A 21,724-nucleotide genomic window follows, 5' to 3' on the forward strand; every position below is an offset into this window, starting at 1 on the left:
TCTGCACTTGCAGACTCACCGTGCATTACCACATGTTTTATGCCAGATCTCCTTCTAAACTTTGGAAACCATCCGGTTGTACCCTTGAATTCCATCTCGTCATGTGACGAATGTGGAGTTTGTTTCTTCAGTTCTTCAAACATTTCTCTAGCCTTCTCTTCAATGATAGTCATACTAATTACATCTCTTTTCATTTCCCTTTCTTTTATCCAAACTAAAAGCAATCTCTCCATTTTTTCATGGATGGCACATCTTTGTTTCTCAGATGTGATTTTATTTACTCCTTTAGCTGCTTGAGTCTTCTTGTTATATCTTTCTTAGTTAAGATTGTGTCTACTGTAGTCCTGTTCAACCCATACTGCCTAGCAACAGCAGACATCTGCCCACTCTCTACCTTGTCTATTATCTCTCGCTTGGTTTCTATGGCGAGCAAAGTTCTTGACACTGCACTCTTTTTAGACGCCATAATATTATCAGTTTCTTTTTAAATAAAAAGTTGAGAAAAGCACTTAGAAAAATTCCGAGAACAGAAATCAACTAGCGTTCAAAAAGATTATGTATACAGCTCTCAAAGTCTCGTTCCAGAAACCGTTCATAGATGGCAGTAAAATGCAGTTCTACAAATTTTACAAACAGCGTCGCTTCTTCTTGTGTTTGTTCTGTGAGGTGTTCGTTATCCGAACTGTTTGTTAACCGATCACCCACTGTATTCGGCAAATTCGATTTAATGGCGAAGTACATATGTAATATTTTCACAGACAACTGCACTTACATAACATTTGTTTTAATGATAAAAAATCTCATAAAATACATTCATTCATACATTCATATATACAATGTTTCATAAAGAAATAAATATATTAAAAAAAAAAAAAGAAATTTTGAATTGATAACAACATACGTCATGCATTTGGAATTTTGTTGTGCGTAGCAGAAACCAATGGTATATAAGCGACACTCATCATTATCAAGCAGTACCCTTCCACTAACAGTAATTAAATAACCTAATAATATCAGTATGATTATAATACGGGTATTTAATAACTATTTTTTAATCTTGCATCTTGAGAAATTCTGAAACATGTCCAATATGGCTGGCGAGGCTAGAAAAACTGGCGATTCTGCATCATTTAATTTTCCTTCTGCGTAGAGCGGGCTAATTTTCATAACGTTTTAATAAGGAATTCTAGTTTGAATGTTTTCGGTTAAATTTTATTTATAAAATGTGTATTCCTGAACTGTCTTAATGACATAAAAAACCTCAAATACACTTTCAAGATATTTATATAAGTTTCAAGTTATATAATCCTGATAATGCACTACCTGCTATTTTTGTTATGTTTGCATGCTATGTAATTTCTGTTTTTTGTTGTTGTTTTTATGCGTATATGTTTTAGTACCCTCCCGTAGTAGTGAATACCAAACCACATTCATGGGATGCTGCAATAACAGGCTAGTTTACCGTAGTCGATTTCTAAACCCAATGACTTCGTTACGAAGTCACTGGGTTTAGAAGAGATGTGACTACATATTTTCTGCAACTAAAATTTTGAGATGATGTTAGATTTCGTATACGAGGCTACAATAAAGTTGCATTGCTTGCCTGTATGCAGTACAGTGTCGTTGCTCTTCAATTATGTAAGATTGGTTTCATTCCAGTAATCTTCAATTTCCCGCACTTTTTGCAGTGTGGACTGTATTTTCTGCATACGATAATTACTGATAAAAATGAAGCTAGTTGTTTTTCTTTCAATTAGAATATGGAGAGTGTTGTGCTGTAGATGTTTTTCACTGTATAAGGATCATCGCGAACAAAAAGCTGTTCCTGTTAATACAAATTAAATGTTTTATTTTCATGTGAAACACATGGGTTGCATTAAACAAAATATTTCTGGTTTATCACGTTATCATTTTATGTGTATATCTTTTTCTTTTTTTCTTACCGCGAAGTGTGGTTACTTACGAGGTAGTGCTATATAAAGACAAAGGATAATAAAGGTGGCTCGCGCTCCAAACGCTTCGTTAATATCCAAAAATAAAGTTAATATATTGGAGCATTTATCAGATTTTAAGCTGATTTCAAACTTAATCAGACATTTCTGCTATTATTCTTAAAATCAGCTTGAACTCATTAAGCTTCCTAAAAATTAAATAACATAGTTGCGAAGCGGTTGGCGTATCCGCTGGTTCAAATCTCGCCATGAGCATTCTGTGATCCAACATCTTCTCTTAGTAGAGGGCAGTAGTCTCAAACAATTAGGAGGTACGGCACCAACATACATCGTCAAACTGACGCCAAATAATTGAATAACGGATGTTCATTGCAAATACAATATTTAAAAAATAAACAAACAAAAACATCATCATCATCATCATCATCATCATCATCATCAAATTCCTGGCATGTACCCTCAAGGGATGTACAGGATATGATAGTGCTGCATGAAAAATTTACGTCATTACTAACTTCCTATCTACAATTTTTCTCCAAATCAGTCTGTTACTTGTCAATACTCGAGCATTATCAGATCTTATATTTTTATCGTCTAAGGCACTTTTTACCGTATCAATCCAGCTATATCTTGGTCTTCTTCTGGATCGTTTACCTGCAATCCTAGCAGAGAACACTTGTTTTTGCTAATCTTTCCTCTCCCATTCTGTTTAAATGACCATACCATCTGAGATTAGCTCTGCTAATGCATTCCTGGATGCTGACAATGTAAAGTTCTATCATAGTATCCTCATTTTTAATATGTTATTGCCATTGATGCCATCTGTTCGTGCCCCTGTTCTTTCTCAGGACTCTCAAATCTTCAGTCTCTAGTGTTTGGTGAAATGTTTCATTTCTCAGCTCTCAGCTCCATAAATTAAAATTGGTTTCAACACTGTGTTGTATACAGCTAATTTAGTGTTTTGACTAATTTCTCTCTTATTCCATATAAATGTATTCAAATGACTTCCTACCATACCAGCTTTGTTGATCCTGTTGTCTATTTCCATATCTAGTTTACCATCTTCCCTAAAACTCGTGCCTTAATTGCTCAAATGTTTACTTGTTCCACAGGTTTTCCATTTAAACCAGTCGACAATTTCCTTGCTTCTGTGTATGTTCCTTGTCTTTGTCTTGTTATTGCTGACGTTCATACCATATCTTTTACAACATTTATTCAATTCAGTCAGGGAATCTTGCAGAATTGTAGCGGATTTATTTAGAAGTATAATATCCTCCACATAAAGCAAAGAACTGACATTAACATCTCCAATTTTGATATCATGTTTAATACCACTTTCCATCATAACGTGATTAATATAGATAACGAATAACAGAGGAAATAATGTACATCCTTGTCTCACACGAGATTTAACATAAACTATCTTCCAGTACTTCCTTCAATTCTAACTACTGACTTACAATTCAAATAAAGACGAAGTATTGCTTGATATAATATCCGATTGACACCATATAACTGTAGCATATTGCATAACTTATCTCTTGGCACCTTGTTATATGCCTTTTTTAGATCTACAAATCGTAAATAGAGATCTTTCTTATATTCCAATGATTTCTCAACAATTTGTCGTTAAGTGAAGATCTGAATCTCACAGCCTCTATTTGGCATGAATCCAGCTTCTTCTTCATGAATCTCTTCTTCCACAATTCTTCCCAACCGTTTCTCAAGTATACTTGCATACATCTTACCAGGAACACTTAGTATGGAAATACCTCTGTAATTCTCACATTCAGTTTCATTTCCCTTTTTCTATATGGGGACTATGAGAGCTCTACTCCAATCAGCGGGAATTTGTCCCTCTGTCCAGATCTTCTGAATTATGCAGTGCAGCCCTTGTAAGACCTTATACCTCCATATTTCAGCATTTCTGGTCGAATATCATCTACTCCTGCTGCCTTTCCAAGCCTTTGAATTTCAAGTCTTTGATAACTTTTTTCTACTTCAGGTATGGATATGTGTTCCTGACTGCATACCTTGTCAGTGTTTTTTTATCCCTGCGCTATCACTGTTTGTTTCATTTTGCAATTTTTCGAAGTAATTACTCTATACTTCAAGGATATCTCTTTCTCCAGTTTTCCTCTCATCTTTATCATCTCTAATTCCTTTTACAACACTCTTTCCTTTATTTCTGAGCTTCTTCAACAACCTCCAGAATATCTTGCCACCTTCTTTATATTTATTTTCTATGTTCTTACGGAAGTCTTCCCATGACTTTTGTTTAGCTAGTTTTACACAGTGTTTAGCTTTTTTACATTTGTCGCTGTATTATATAACAGCAAGAGCTGAATTATTTGTCAGGGAACGTTTGATATGCTTTGTTCTTTTCCTTCACTGCCTCTTTAACTTCCTGTGTCCACCATGGAGTTCTGAATTTCCTATCCATATAGTCAACCACATATCTCGCTTGAAGAAAACCCTGTATCAATCAGGGTTTTCTTCAAGGCTTACCACTGAATCTCCGAGGTTTATATATAGTCAATTACTATTCTCATCTCAGTTTTATTTTACCCTCTTTTACCTTGCGGTGTCGAACGTTTATTAATCATCGGATCTAAACCGTTCGCAGGTTAAGGTGGTCGGCCTTACGCCCGGTTTATCTATATCCGTAGTGGTGTTGAGTTCTCAAGGCCGGTTTGTCTCCTTTGATGGATGAAAATGTTGAGATAAGCTAGGGAGAAAAATTATACTATCCGTGCCGCAGACCGACTAACTTGGCTAATGCTGAGAAAGATCCTTAAGCTCCTCACGTCAGCAACGAGAATCGAACCCAGGACACTCCAACTAGGCGTAAATCCACTCAGATAAACGCGCAGACTCAATTTGTATTATAATAATGATAATAATAATAATAATAATTATTATTATTATTTAGTGGTTTTGAATTTGTGGATGTGTTGAATGAGTTCGATGGGCGAAAGAATTTATATAAAATGGATGGTTTACCTTTGAGTGGATTTGGTGTACGGAGACTTGAAAAGGTGTTGTCGAATGCAGTGGAAGTGAATGTGTAGAATCAGGTAAACTTGAGTTATTAAGGGGGGGGGGAAGATATGCAGATTTTAGAGAGAGTAGTTGAGTGTGTGAATGTGTGTAATATGCCCAAGCAAGTAGGAAATGCCACTAATCAGAATGGGATAGTTAGTATAAGGCATCAAAATAGGGATGGGACAAATTATTCGCCTTGGTTGGCACTTACAGACCACAGGTTATAGGCATTAGTGAAACATGGCTGACAGAAGAGGACACAGCTAATGGGATTGAATGTGAGGAGTATGGTGTGTTCAGGAGTGATAGGGAGAAAAAATGGTGGGAGGAGTGTTATTGATGATAGCTGATGAGCTATAGCCAAGAAGAAGAGAAGTGAAACTGTAGGATAGAGAAAAGAGTACATTTGAGGCTATTTGGTGTGAGATTGAAACTAGCAGAACAAAATATACAGTTGGGTGGTGCTATAGACCAGGCGATTGAATAGATAGTGGAGATAGAATGCATAAGGAAATAGAAGAAATTAGTGGAAGGAGGGTAATTATTATGGGAGATTTCAACTATGGTAACATTGCTTGGAAGGAGAAAGGACACATGTTAGGAAGGAATTGGAATTTATGCGGTCATTAAGGAACAACTATTTGCAACAGCATGTAATAGAAAATACTAGGGGTCAGAGAGTGCTTGACCTAGTAATTGCATCTGAAAATTTGGCTGTAACGAATATGACCACGTTACCACCAATTGGTGAGAGTGATCATAGGGTCTTGAGTTGGGAGGTGGCTAAAGGTGTGGAATTTACAATTAAGACAGGGTTCATGTTGAAGTATCGGGCTGGTAAATATGACAAGCTTAGGAGAATGATTGGTTCAGTGCCATAGGAGGCGTTTAAGAAGTATTTGTATGAAGCAATGGCACTGTATAACTAGAGACCGAATAATAAATCAAGTAGTGGTTAAATGGATGAATAACACCCTTAAATTTGAACTGCAAAAAAGGAAACAACTATGTAGGGAATTTAATGAGAAAGTTGACCGGCCGGCACTTGAACGGTATAAAGCGCAGACCAGAAGGATAAGGAGTGTGGTAAGAAAAGGATTACGAAAGAACATTGTCCATGCAGGCTAAAGAGAATCCTAAACAGTTCTTTCGATATGTTGCAAGTAAAAGAAAAAATGTATATGCCAGAATGATTTTAAACAATGCCAATGGTAGGGAAGTAACCGAATCAGTTGATATAGTTGAATTACTGAACGAGCACTTTGCAAGAATATATCATCCAGGTGTTGTCATTGCTGAAATGAATGAACCAATAGATTATATGTGAATTTGGTGAATAAAGTGGAGGCTAGTAGTCTATTGAAAAACGTCAATGTCATTACATCTGTGGGATTGGATGGTATAAACAGCTCGTGTCGTACGTGAAGCGGCTAAAGAATTGCCAGTATCCTTGACCATTTTGTTTAATTCGAGTCTCGGGTCTGGGTTAGTCCCGAGGGGGTGGAAAAAGGGGAAATATTTCCACTGCATAAAGGAGGTTCCAAGACTGCTGTTGTAAATTACCGACCGATTAGTTTATCAGGAATCTTTGTCAAGGCTTGGAGAAATTAGTCAAGAGAAGATACAGTGTTGGATAGAGGAAAATGGGATACTGCATGGGGGACAACATGGTTTTGTGAAGGGTTGATCCTGACCCAGTAACTTGCTCACGTTTTGTAACACAGTGACGGCTGAACTGAATAAGGGTAATGGGTTTACAGTGACTCTACTGGACCTTGCCAAGGCCTTTGACAGGATACTACATAGAACTCTAATCAGTAAACTGGATCAGATGAGGATGGATATAGGGTTGGTGAGATGGGTAGGATGGTGGTTGATGGCGAGATACCAGAGAGTGGGTTTATTCAGGAGTGGAGGCCAAACGACAGCTTGTGACTAGTGGTGTGCCGCAGGGTTCTGTTCTTGGACCACTACTTTCCACCCCCCCCCCCCACCCCCCCCCCCCCCCACCCCCCCCCCCCCCCACCCCCCCCCCCCCCCACCCCCCCCCCCCCCCACCCCCCCCCCCCCCCACCCCCCCCCCCCCCCACCCCCCCCCCCCCCCACCCCCCCCCCCCCCCACCCCCCCCCCCCCCCACCCCCCCCCCCCCCCACCCCCCCCCCCCCCCACCCCCCCCCCCCCCCACCCCCCCCCCCCCCCACCCCCCCCCCCCCCCACCCCCCCCCCCCCCCACCCCCCCCCCCCCCCACCCCCCCCCCCCCCCACCCCCCCCCCCCCCCACCCCCCCCCCCCCCCACCCCCCCCCCCCCCCACCCCCCCCCCCCCCCACCCCCCCCCCCCCCCACCCCCCCCCCCCCCCACCCCCCCCCCCCCCCACCCCCCCCCCCCCCCACCCCCCCCCCCCCCCACCCCCCCCCCCCCCCACCCCCCCCCCCCCCCACCCCCCCCCCCCCCCACCCCCCCCCCCCCCCACCCCCCCATATCTATTCTAGCCTGTTACTTATCACATTGATAGCTGACACCATTAATTCTTCCACATTATCCTTTTCTTACGAATCTCTAGTTTCATAAAATTACACATCATTTGACACCTACCCTATTTATACTTTGAACTTTCAGGACATATTCTGATTTGCATCATTTTTCCATGTACTGAGATTATTTTATTCCCAACCAATCCCATTCACTGAATTTAATATACTCCTCCGTTGGTCATAATGTTGTAGTTCAACACCTAACCTTTTCTGAATGGAATATTCATAAATTAATCACTTCCCAAGTGAGTACCGCATGATCACTGCCACCAAACGGAGGCAAAATAGTTATGTTTTTAACTGACATGTTCTCTGTCGCTATAATCTAATCTGACATTTGAAATCAAATCTAAAGTTATGTGTTCAATAGCTAAGTACTTCAGTCTCTACAGCTTGCTTGCTGTTATTCATATTTGAAATTGTGGGTGTTTTATGCAGTTATTCTATTATGTGCATCAAGATAACTTCGAATCCAACCTTTGCAACGGTAGTGATTTTACTAATAGTTGTATTAGGTCTAATGTTGGACTGTTATCTACTTATTGTCAACTGACTGTGGTTTTCTGAATATCAATAATTTTAGATTATCGGAGTTTAAGTGAATGGAATTTATATTGGGCCATCTTCTGATTAGATCGAAGTTCCATTGCATGTTTATCAATATGGATATGACGTATCTTCCATGTAATATCATGCCTCTGAAAGGTAACTATTAATGTCCTGTATATAACGTAAAAGAAAAGAAGAAGAAGGAGCGTAGAGAGAGAGAGGGAGAGAGAGAGAAAACAGCTTTCTCTTGAACTCCAGTTTAATGGTAACTCTACACGGCGAGATAATGAGATACTTGCAATTTTTTTTTCTTTTGTGCAAATAACTTCTCTTCACATAGGCCTATCTATTTCAGTATAGCTTAACATTTCTAGAAGTATTTCATGTTTGAGCGCATCAGATGTTGTAAAAGTCAATCAATTCGACAGTGACTATTTTATTTTTATCTAAGGCAGTGTTAATTAGATACGCTACTGTTTGTTCACTTAATCTTCTGGAAATTATGTGATGTGTTTGGTATGGTATGAGATATTTGTCTTATGAGATATGTTGCAAATTTGTTAAAAATAACCGGTTCCATTATTACTTGTTTGTTAATTAATAATTATTTATTTTTATGCGTCAGTTTCGCTCTGCTGGGAAAACAGGCTTGTGAAATTTCTTGCATAATAATACGCAATTAAAAAATGGATTAACGATAACTTTTTCGGATTTTAACTTAAGGTAATCTGAGTTCAAATTTCTAACTAAATATGAAATATATACTGAAGATAATTTTTAATAGCCTATACATCATCATCTCATCATCATCATTATCATCATCATCATGCTTGTCAAGGATTTAGGCTTACATTAGCCTGTTCTGGCCTTAGAAATCTACGTTAATTCTCTTACGAGGACGTCCTGGTTTTCTTCTTCCTAACGGTTTGTAATTTAAGGCTTGTTTTGGTAATCTTTCTGTTTTCATTCTTTACACGTGTTCCATCCATTTATGTTTATATATTTTTTTCTATTATTGATTCCTGCATTATTATTTCATAATTTTTTTCATTTCTTTTGTCATCAAATAGAGCATACTTTGCAGTTTTTCACATAAACTTTATTTCAGCTGTTATTAATCGTTGTTTTTCTTTTTGATTTACTTTCGAGATTTCCCTTCCATACAATAGAACGGTTAGGGATAATGTATTGTATAATTTTAGTCTGGTTGGGTTTTGTCGTAGGTTAGGTTTAAATATAGAGTTAATTGCACCTGTTATTTTTAAATATTTCGCAATTTTTAGGTTTATATCTTTTTCATTTTCATATGTAATTATGCACCCTAGTTAGTTATATGAATTCACCAGTCTTAAAATATTTTTGTTTATTACTATGTTAGTTCCTAATGGATATTTTCCATTATAGGCCATCGTTTTTTTCTGTTGATATTGTCATTCCATAAACTTTGACTATCTCATTTAATAAATTATTTTTCTGTAAATTACCTTCAGAATTTGTAATTATTATTTGGTCATCAACAAAAAGGAGAGTGTTTATGTTCAAAGTAGGAGAAAGTTTCATACGTTGATTGAAATTTTTATTCCATTTTATTATTATTTCATTTTGATATATATTAAAAAGTGTTGCTGAAAGGGGGGCATCCCTGGCGGACTCCTAGGTTTATCTCTCTAATATATGATTGCTAATGATTAAATCTTATTTGCATTTGATTATTTTCATATACACTTATGATAGCTTTTAGAATATTATTTTTATTTGTCTTTCTTTTAAAGAAAATGATTCATGCTTCTTTTAACTTTGTCAAATGCTTTTTTTGAAGTCAATAAATGTACTGTACTATGTGTTTCTAAATTGTATTCTGTTCTTTTCTCTATTGCTAAGGTTGGGCAAAAGCCCGAGTCTATACATCATCGTTATTTTCTAAATACATCCTGTACAACTAAAATAAAGTTTGCAAACTATTTTATCATTTTAGTTTGTTATTTAAAATTCTGATATATGTTTTATAACAGGAATTTAGAATACTTATACCTCTATAATTTCAGGGTCATCTCTACTACCATTTTTTAAAGATAAGGATCACAATTGCTTTTTTTTTTCATTCTGTTGGTGGGTAACTAGTTGAATAGATTTTAGTTAAAAATAATAGAAGTGTTTCTTTGAACCTTTTTCCTGCATATTTAATCATTCTGAACCTAATTTAACTACTCCAGGTGATTTTCTATTACCTGATTCATTCAGTCCGATTTCTAATTCTTCTTCTTCTTCCTTTCCAGGCTCATAGGCCAAGTGGACTGTTCCGGACTCAATCCCATCTTTTTAAGGTCTTCCTCTGCATCGAGTACTTTTTGGGTTGTAATTTAGAATTTGTTTAGGTATTCTGGTTCTGTTCATTCTTAGCATGTGTTCTTTCCATTTTTCTCTATAGCAAATAACTATTTCATTTAGGGAGGTTGTAATTCCAAGTTTTTTTCTGATTTCGCTGCTTTTCATTTGGTCAATTATTGTGACTCCGGCGCAGAAATTTCATTACGGATATTTCCTTTTCATTGTAATTAAATGTTTGCCATTTATCTTTTTTAAAATATTTATCAGTCCAAATACTGTATAGAAATCAAGAAATTCTTCTAATTTCAATTCGTTGTTAAAATTAATGTTTTCTTTAGTATCTGTATTTAAGTGTTTCAAAATCTTAAATACATTGGGTCTTATTTTTTATAAATTATTTTCTAAATTTGGAGGAAATTTGTTCCATGATTCTTCATGTCTTTTCGTGACTTCTCTTTAAAATATGGCTCTTATTCTTTTATATTCTATTTCATCATCTAATGTTTGACTTCTTAACCATTTATGACATGCTTCTTTTTTTCTCATTTTGATTATTTCTTTGATTGCATCGTCCCATATCTGCAATTTTGTTTTCATTTTATTGCATTTTTTGGTATTTCCTAGGGTTTCATTTGCTGCTGTATTTAGTATCGTTTTTATATTAAGCCATTCTATTTCTATTTCTTAATTTCGTTTTATTTTGTATGAATATTCGTTAATTCTTTGTTCATATAGCCATTGTATATTTTTGTCATTTAATAATCTACTTTTATAAACAAATATTTAAAATTTTCTTTCTGCCGTTGTTATTTGTAGCCAGTTAGATGGTAATCAAATCGGAATTTTATTTTAACAAGGAAGTGGTCGCTACTTATTTCATATCCTCTGGAACGCTAAACATCCTAAGAGAATTTTGATGTGTTTTCATTTAAGATAAAATAATCTAATATTGAATATACTGAATATAAAAGGAATATAAAACAATTTTATTTTAAATTAGGTATAGGTTATTATTAAATAACCTCTACCTATTTTTACTCTAGCTTCGAGGGTGGTCTGAAACTTTCTCGTCCTCGATCATATATGGCAACACTATCGGCAAGTTCTTTTCTAAGTTGGTACATCTGTATTAAGCATCCATGTGAAGGTGCAATTCATTCTATCAAATAATTTGTTTTATACAGCTGTCAGAAGCAAAAGTGTTATCTGTATCCCTTGAAATGGATAAAATTCACCTTCATTTTCGACAATTAGGAAATGGGTTTCCGAGTTTAAACCTGGCCGTACCAACCTTGAAGATGATCCACATGAAGGACGTCCAAAAAGTGTAAGAACACCAGAAATCATTGATCAAGTGCACGGTATGGTATTGGATGACCGCCGAGTCCAAGTGCGTGAAATAGCAGAGACTATAGGCATTTCAAAAGAACGTGTAGGATATAGTTTGCATGAAGAATTGTAAATGAAAAGCTTTGCGCAAAATGAGTGCCGTGCTTGCTAAGAGCAGTTCAAAAACGCACTCCCATGAAAATCTCTGAACACTGCTTGGAGCGTTTTAACAAAAATCACACTGATTTTTTGCTTCGATTTATTACTATGGATGACATTTCGATTCAATATTACACACCAGAATCCAAACAGGAAATTAGTCAAATAGAAACACCAAATCAAAATCAAGACAGTGGACAGAAGCCGGTTGTTCAGCTCCAAAGAAGGCAAAGTAGGTTCCAACAGCAGGAAAGTTCATGGCATCGGTGTTTTGGGATGCTAAAGAATTTTGTTTATTAATTATCTTGAAAAAGGAAAAACAATAACCAGTGAATATCATTTCGATCTTGTACCCAGACAAGACGAAAAAAATTCGTAAGAAAAGACCCGGTTTGCAGAAGAAAAAATCATCTTTCATCAGGACAATGCACCTGCCCACAAAGTTGTTTTGGCAATCAGAAAATTAAGAGATCTGTACTACGAATTGTTGGAACATCCACCCTATTCCCGATATTTGGCTCCCTCTGACTTCTGTCTCTTCCCAAAACTAAACCCTTTCTCTCTCTTCCTAATATTAAAACTCTTCCTCGCTGGCCAGTGTTTTTAATTCGCATCCAGAGGCGGTTGCAGCTGCAGAAGGGTATTTTGCAGATCTTTCTGAGAACTACTACAGGGTCCGGATAATGGCGCTGAATCATCAATGGAACATCAATGGTTATAATGGAACAGAGTAGTTTATAGAGGGGGCATAGATATAGGCCAGAAATGGAAAGAATCCCATAGCCCACGAGTACTCTAATAGCATAAGGGTCATAAAAAAGAACAGTTGGCTGATAGGGCCTTACAGGAAAGATTAAAGTGAGTGGATCTTCCTAAAAGTACAGTAAGAAAAGGATAGTTCCAGCTAGGGGACCATGGGTGTGCCATTTCCTTTCCATGAAGAAATTTTTCCACAGGGCCATAAGATTGCTCCTTGTGGCCCTGTTGGTCCACGAGTCCTTATTCAATATATTCGGACCACTCCACCATATCTGGTGGGCTCCCCTTATCTCCCACCCAGGGAACGCGCACTCTACAGGTTAAAGGGTCCACCAAAAGTATATGTCATAATGAAAATAATAATTATCAGAGTATTTTCCATATAATGCATAAAAGGGCATATATTTTACACACACACACACACACACACATACCCTTTCCTGCGTTAGACACACACAAACACACACACGCATGTGCACAGGGATGCCTTATAAATTTCATGTACGAATGTAAAAAGGTTTAAAAATATAAAGAATAATATTTGAATAATATAGTTTCTTAATATACAGGGTATAGTCGAAGATTAATTTTCTTCTCTCTTTCAAGCGCCTGCATTATTTTGAAGTATCTTTGAATAGCAATGGTGAAGAAATTATAACCGGTGGTGTAGAAGGGAAGATAATGAAGTTTTTAGCAAAATTCGTAAACTTCAGGTAAAGTACGGCATTTTAAGTTGAAGTTGAAGATAAATTATATCCCACTAATCTTTGTGTCATAGCATATAAAATTTATATACATTTTTTGAATGTAAAAATACTATACTATAGTTAAGTATGAAAGTACCTTACATCTAGGAATATACTTATATGCAGTACATAATGGTAAGCTCCACTAGCAGAGAAGGAATACTTATAGTATTATTTAAGTATAGGCATTTTATTCCACTATTATGCAGAATACACAAAAGTACGTTCATTATTTATAAGAAGTTAATTACAACTCACAGATTAAAGGTATTTTTTCATTACATTCTAGAATTAATCATTTATTACTTCCCTAAAAACTGCATTTGCTAAATTCTATATCTAACCATGTAATTAAATAGAAACACTTGCTATCATTTTTCTAGTACAGAGAATAGAAATACGGTAGCCTTATTTGCTACTTAAACCATTTTCTTATATCAAAAACATAGAATCTTATATCCATAGAATGTAGCATTTTAGTTGTACGAACTTCATCATTTGTCAGTACCACACTATCAACTTGCTGAGTCAAGTTGTATATTAATGCACAATATTTGAATTACGTTATAACAAATATGTCACATACAGAATACAACTATCTTGATCAATTATTATACAAACTACTCACAAATCTCAGCAATCACTTCTTCTCTCCACTTTGCTGTCTTTCTCAACATTCACACACAAATTGACGAGGCAAAGGTTGACAAAATCCAGTTAGTAGACAGAGAATGTTGCAATTCAGATTGCAAAAAAATCGTCAGGTACCACCACGTTTGACCGAAGGGGAACAAATAATGGATGAATGATCATCCCGCGTCTCGTAAAAGTGACATGTGACACAACGACACGCACGTCAAATAATAGCGTCCGTGAACAGCAAACATCAAATCTCCCAACACAGACAGCGCCTACCAATCAGCAGAAAGAAGGTCGAAATCTAGGAAAACAAAATTCAAAGAAAGAGGAAAAAGTGAAGGAGATTCGTATATCACTGACTCTAAAAAGGAAACTAAATTGGAAAACAAGCGCTTCTAATAGCCACTCAAAAACCATCCGGAGATTTCATCGAAAAGGCAATTCATCGAAAAAGGCAATTAATCGAATGAACAATTCATCGTACGACAATTCGTTGAAAATGGTTCACCGAAAATTTAAAATTTTCGAAAATGTTATGAGAAAATTGTTCCATTTAGAAGAAAAACCGAACTGTGTAGAGTGAGATAGCAATGCTATTTTAATAGGGAAAAATTATAGAACAATATGGTTTCTTATTGTATTTCTTCTCTGATAACTGTTTAATGTCTGTTCATGGGACTGATTTTCTTGTTTCCGGGATGAAAAGCCCAGCCACCACTGTATTATGCCTGCTAACTTACTTTCAGCTGAACAGGACCGATCAATATTATGCGCGTGGTGAATGGGATTTCAATTACCCAGGTCTTTCTTAGCTAAACGGTTTCGTTTATACCGACTGAACCACGCAGGCTTCATTATTATTATTGTTGCTAGTAGTAATATGCGACCAATGAAACTTTTACAAGAAAATGTCGAACCGTTCCAGTTTTCAGTTCAGCTATATTCGGTGCGACCAATAAATAACGTGTCCAAATTATGTACTGTATTACAAAATCTCTCTGACTTAGCAGAATTAGTAGAAGTTGCCAGTACAAGAAGCTGTCTGCATGGTTCAGTTTTTGTTCTAAATGGATTAATTTTATCATAACATTATCGAAATTTTAAAATTTTCGGTGAATTGTTTTTTCGATGAATTGCATCTTCGACAAATTTTTGTTGAATGAATTGTTAATTCGATGAATATATTTTCTATGAATTGCCTTTTCGATGACTTTTACCGCACTGCAGAGTAATCTTGCATTACACATGTTGCAAAAACACCGATGAACGATCGAAATCTATTCTGCTCCAAACTGAATATTATTCGGTGACATCTCCAGTCAGCAAAATCGCTCTTTTAATGTCTCCAGCCATTTTTAACGCTACGACCTTCTCTCTTAAATATGCATTTCTGCAGTTCCAAATTTCATAACAGAGAAGTCATCCATCCTAAGAGATCTTAATGATAACAATGCGAAATTAGCGTGTCTTCCTCTAGGGATGATGGAAGTAGAGTTGCTTGATATTTGCTCTGGCCAATGGCCTTACACAATTTATTCACATTCCGTAATAAAATACCACATAATCAACAAATCGGAAACAATAGAGATTTCTTTATAACCAGTTACCCTTCCAAGAGACGTGTATAACGTGGAAAAATGATAGAAATATCTACAACCAACTGCCATGTTAAGAACTCCAGTATGGATTCTGCAGCTGCCTATCTACATACGTGATTAACTTCGCAATGAGCCACATGCATTTACTAAGGAAAGGTCATGTCTTAGCATATTGCTCACATTCATAACAATGTTACCATTGAACTAGGCGAAGGGAATAGATACACCATGACAGTGTTGGATTTTGATAAGACATTTGAAAGAATACAGCATGGTAGACTGTTGCATAAATTGAAGATTATGGGTTTGGATTATAGAATATTAGATTGGATAAGAGGATGGCTGACTGAAAGATATCAAAAAGTGGTATACATGGATGTGAGGCTGCAAGGTTTAAGATAACAAGTGGTGTGCCACAAGGATTAGTGCTTGATCCACTGTTATTTCAATCTGTATATTAATGATTTTGGGAAGGATTTGACAAGCAACATACAGCTATTTGCTGATGATTCAAAGATAGGTACTGTAATCGTGAATGCTGCTGATATGCAGTACATGCAGAATGATTTCAATAGCCTAGAATTGTGGACATTGGAAAATGAATGTCAGTTCAATGTGAATAAATGTAACCATTCACTTTTTCATGATTACATATCCGATGTTGTATTATAATCGTGGGCAAATACACTGAGAAGATACTTGAAATGATGAAACGAACGATCACATGTAAAGATAAGGATATCATTTTTCCTCTTTACAAGGCCTTTATGAGACCGCACTTGGAGTATTGTGGGCAGGACTGGTCTTCTTTTTTCCGTTGTGATTCTGAAATAGTGGAGAGAGAGAGAATGCAAAGAAGAATGTTAAAAATACACCCTCTGTCCAAAAAGAAACTGAACGTTTGATTGCAAATAAAACAGGCCAGTTATATTTATTCAAAATATTTATTACAATTAATATACTCTCCATAAACTTCGATACAGCGTTTGGCACGGTAAATTAATTCGATAAATGAGTTTTTTTTTATATCGGTTTTGGAATACTGTTAAGGGTCTTAGTTACTGCCGCTTGAACGTCTTATCACTTTCCTTTCATCGGCCAAAGAAATCGGGGGAAAAGAAAGAATTCGCAGGTGTTAAGTCATGTGAGTACGGCCAGTGATCCAACACACAAACTTGGTTTTTGCTCAAAAGCTGTCTCACAATATTCGAACGATGAGATGGTACATTATCGTGCAAAACTGACCAGCTGCCTGCATCTCCATATTCATGCCGTACGTGACGAATTCTCGCTACCAATAGCTTCAAAACCTTTAGAAGCTATTGGTAGATGGATGACTGTTTGGCCATCCGGAACGAATTCTTTGTGGATAATGGCCTTAGAATCATAGATACAAATCAGCATTGTCTTTACTTTCGACTTCTCCAAGCGGATTTTTTTCGGATGTTCCTCTTGTGGTGGTCTCCACTCAGCACTCTGGCGCTTTGTTTTGGACTCAAACTCAAAATACCACTTTTCATCAGTAATGATCTTTTCAAGGAAGTTTGAGTCCTTACGAGCGGTTTTAATGACGTCTTTGCAGTGCTAAATTCGATACATTTTTTGGTCGTCGGTCAACTTGTGGGGAACAAATTGCGAATTCCATTTACGAAGGCCCAAACTGTCGGACAAAACTTTGTGCACAGTTGATTTTGGAATCCCTAATTCATCTTCAATCAATCTCACTGACGATTTCGGGTTTACTTTGATGAAATCACTCGCGGTTTGGATGTTAAGTTTGCTCAGTCCAGTTTTTGGACTGCCCGGCTTTTCATCGTCCTCATGCGTCTCACGACCACTTTGAAATCGCTTACATCACTCATAAACTTGCCCAAGGGATAAGCATTTATCACCGTATGCTTTTGAAGCATTTGATGCGTTTCGGTAAAACCTTTACCAAGTTTAAATCAAAAGTCAATCCCAGCTCTGTTCGACCGTTTGTCTTTTGGCACTATGACTCGGCTTCTAATGAAACAAATGTCATAAACAGTTGACATAACACTAATGAAGGTTGCCGCTTTTGACAGAAAACGTTACAACAAATGACGCCACTAATTTCATCTATTTTCGAAAAGGTCAGTTTCTTTTTGGACAGAGGGTGTATATCAAGATTGTGCAAAACTCATTAATGACATATCGAGAATAATAAGATTAATAATAATAAAAATAAATTTAAAACAAAGTTTATAAAGTAAGAAAGTTTAATAAAATACATAATAAAATCAAATCAAATCAAATATTAATAAAAATAAAAATTAATAACAAGTAATAAATTAGCAACAAATAAAGCACAAAGAATTATAGCGACTGCATCGAAAATTAAAATATAAGAAGCAAGAATAAACCCATATGTACAAAATATGCAATTGCAACTGAACCAACGTCTGTTCTTCCCTGTCTCTCTCTCTCTCTCTCTCTCTCTCTCTCTCTAGAGAAATGCAAACATATACCAGAAAAAGAAGAAACACTCAAACGTTTAAGCCAATCTGGGATCATCCTATGGAACATAATAAAGATGCCTCATGGATTAAGGTAGCAGAATCATAAATGAAGCAAAAACAAATGCAAAATATCATTAAATACAAAAGAAATGGTCAGTACACGAGGTAGGAAATGAAAAAACTGCAATGCACCTGGCAAAGGCAAACTATATGGATTTTGTTTAAAGCATCTAGTCAGTCTACATGATCGAATGCCGGACAATTTAATTATTTCTTGCAGTCAGGCACATTGGAAAGCTGGATGATTACTTCCCCACTTTTTTCTTCATGAAAGATAGAGATAAGTTGACGACTCAAGTAACTACGTCCAATAACATGCCTATCAACTATGCTTAAGTGTTCACTGCAATCATAGCAAATTCCATATACCACTACTGATAATGAGATTTATCCGATTGAATAAAAAGGAATTTTTCAAAAATCTGGAAGAACAAAAGACCAGATCCTTATTAATAAAATGATTCTCAGAAATTCAAAAAGACAAAAATCTAACCTAAACATAGCATGGATAGACCATAAGAAAGGAGTCGGTTCTCTCCCACACTCCTGGGTTCTACATTCACTAGCAATATGTGGAATTAGCAAAATTGTACGTTCTTTTCTGGTTTCTTCTATGAATTCGCTGAAAACAATTTTAATAGGCTGGACATTTTTAGGTTATATTTGCTCATTCAAACATTTTTTTTATTAACCTTTGTACTAGTTATGGATAGTTCTACCCTTACATGATATCCAGACATCTCGTTCAGACTTGATATAGGCCTAAGCCCTTACAATTCTTTTACCCTATGCCTATTCTACTTATCATTGTAGTCATTCTCTGGTGGCAACGCCTTGCCACCAGTTCTTTCCTTGAGTGTCCTGTAGGGCCCTCAAGGAAAGAACTTTTATATCCTTCTGACTAAGCCCAATCTATTTTAAGTCCTTATAACTATCTGCGCTCCATACTCCATGTAAAGCGATGGTGCCGCTGGTAAACCTCGGAGTAATCCCATGCTACTCCCGTATCTTACTAACTAGAACTTGGTTATTTTTATAATAGTTTACTTTATTATTATGGCTATAGGCTAGTGGGAGCCCTGTTCCCACCACCTGGGGCATCAACTATCCAAACGTCACTATCTCTTTGAATCACAAAGTTGTCTTACAGTATCTAGGAAGAAAGTGAAGAAACTCATCTATGACGCAGTTAAAGAAAAGGGGAGGTAGAGGATCATCCTGGCGAACACTCCGGACTGCGGGAATAGAAGAAACAGAACGCCTAACATTACACGCTTCAATGTTACGCCTTCTGCTTTAATGTTTAATTTATACGATAGTCTTACTCCATTTTCTTTGTGCTAGCCACTTTGAGTTTTTTCCCTTACCGTTATAAGCCCTGAAGAAACTGATCAGCCCCGTGGGCGAAACTTGTTGGTATTAGATGTTTATAAATCATGGAAAATTAAAGATCCCTGTGCTGTTGATTGCTGCGCGATCTGTTTACCGCCTGCAGTTGTTTTCAGCATTGGCTGTTTCCTGCCAGCAGTTGAAGGAAACATTCCTTTGTTTCCTCTACAATACGGACACTTCCAATCATCACGCTTCGCGTTTGATTTTCGTTGCCAAATGGTCTCGGACAGTCCCGAACATAGAAAATGCATTTCTCTGGCAATTCCTGCATGTTATGTGGTTTTCTTTCCGTTGTCGTTTCCGTTGCCTTATGGCATTTGTAGCATTTCATATTTCTTATATGACGATCATGCTTTGATTTCTAATATGGCGACTTCTTTTATTCTCTTCTTGCCTAGTTGTCCAACGTTAACTTCGAACTTTGAATACTTATAATTGATTTATTACTTAACAGGTACTTACAGTTTTTACATCTATATGTTCGGCTTGAAGAACGGAATTCACCGATACACTTCAAATTTTAATTCACAAGCAAAAATCTACTTAGCAAGATAAAATATGGAAGCATCGAAATAGCGAAATAATAATAATAATAATAATAATAATAATAATAATAATAATAATAATAATAATAAATTAATAATAATAATAATAATAATAATAATAATGAGTAATGCTACCTTTTCAAGGAAAGGTAACAGCATGCATTCTAAATAAACCGTGCTCAAAAAGATGTAACCATTTGATAATGGTTACTTCATTCATTATTCTTCAAAATAAATTAATTGTGGTAAAATAAGATAAAATATATAGTAAAGTAAAATATGGTTTTTATGTTAAACCATATTTTGAAATAAAGTAAAATAAATAATAGGGTAAAATATGGTTTTATATATTCTTTATTTTTAACACAAATTGAGCTCTACTTAGAGAAGACCTTTTTTTTTTTACCTCAAGAAACATAGATTGTTCTAGTTCATTACTTTCATTACAAAAATCGGATACCTAATTCATCATCGTGTTTCTATTTCCACTTCCTAGAGTCATTTTCTTTCCCTTCATTATATCTAAACACTTTTCGTGTAAGCCTGCCACACTTTCAAAAACACTGACGTAGAAAATAACATTAACTACCGGCGCCACAGTCAGTACGATTTTTTAACCTGAACAGGAATATTAAGAAAATTGCTAGAAAAGCTGTTTTCTCACCTGTTCACTTATTTCCACAAGAAAACTAAATAAGCATTTTTGTTTATTTATAGATATAAACTGTTGAATCCTCCGGATAAAAACTGGGGAGGAATCAAAAATAAGAGTTTGGTTGGTTTTAGCAGAATGTTCTTCTATCAGGTATGTATTCATTTAAATTAAATACCAAAATTTATATAAAAAATAGATACCATATAAATTAATATTCTGCCATTCTTTATTTAAGCTCTTGTTTTATATTAAATGAAAAAATGAAGGTAGGAAATATGACGTCATTTATTTTATTTTATTTTTCAGGAAGCAGATATAAATGGTATTAACTATGGATTTACCTACGACAGAACTTATGCAGCCGACATGCTTTTTCCTTTATATATTACCCCTCTTTCGTTCATGACGAGAAGTCCAAGACAAATATTATCATCATATGCAATTATTCAACCGTTTTCATTTACGGTAGGTAGTTTTATTATACCAATTTCTGATATGAGTTCTGATATGATGTTAGAATCATAAATATGATATGATTCTAATCTGATCTAATTCTAATTCTAATACTAGAATAAATACTAGAAAACTCTAATAATAGAAAAATAAACTTGAATTTTAATTCTAATCTCTCTCTCTCTCTCTCACACACACACACACACACACACACACACACACACACACACACACACACACACACACACACACACACACACACACACACACACACACACACACACACACACACACACACACACAAATATTGTACAAGCTTTAATACTTATATTTATATGTATATGATTCTCAAATATCATGGAAATGCTGATTGTTCATGATATTTATTGAAGTAATGTATAATTACATTTAATTCGACATCGTTTGAATATCTTCGTGGCTATCCAATAATGGGAACCTAATACACCTACTAAATTGTTGTATGACGTGCTGAATATTGA

At 36.0% G+C, this 21,724-nt stretch overlaps 1 protein-coding gene across 1 annotated transcript in view; it reads left to right on the forward strand.

Moving 5' to 3' along the window:
* The window catches only part of LOC150108003 (uncharacterized), a 99,167-nt gene that overhangs the window by 65,312 nt on the left and 12,131 nt on the right, over positions 1-21,724 (forward strand). The window contains exons 2-3 of the mRNA XM_090415619.1: positions 20,834-20,921; positions 21,078-21,236. Coding sequence (XP_090271745.1) covers positions 20,834-20,921; positions 21,078-21,236 — 247 coding nt within the window. The remainder of the gene's footprint in view (positions 1-20,833; positions 20,922-21,077; positions 21,237-21,724) is intronic.

Source organism: Typopeltis vanoorti, chromosome 3, assembly GCF_054136105.1.
Source record: "Typopeltis vanoorti isolate ZY-2024b chromosome 3, IOZ_Tvanoo_1.0, whole genome shotgun sequence".
NCBI classification, from domain to species: domain Eukaryota; kingdom Metazoa; phylum Arthropoda; class Arachnida; order Uropygi; family Thelyphonidae; genus Typopeltis; species Typopeltis vanoorti.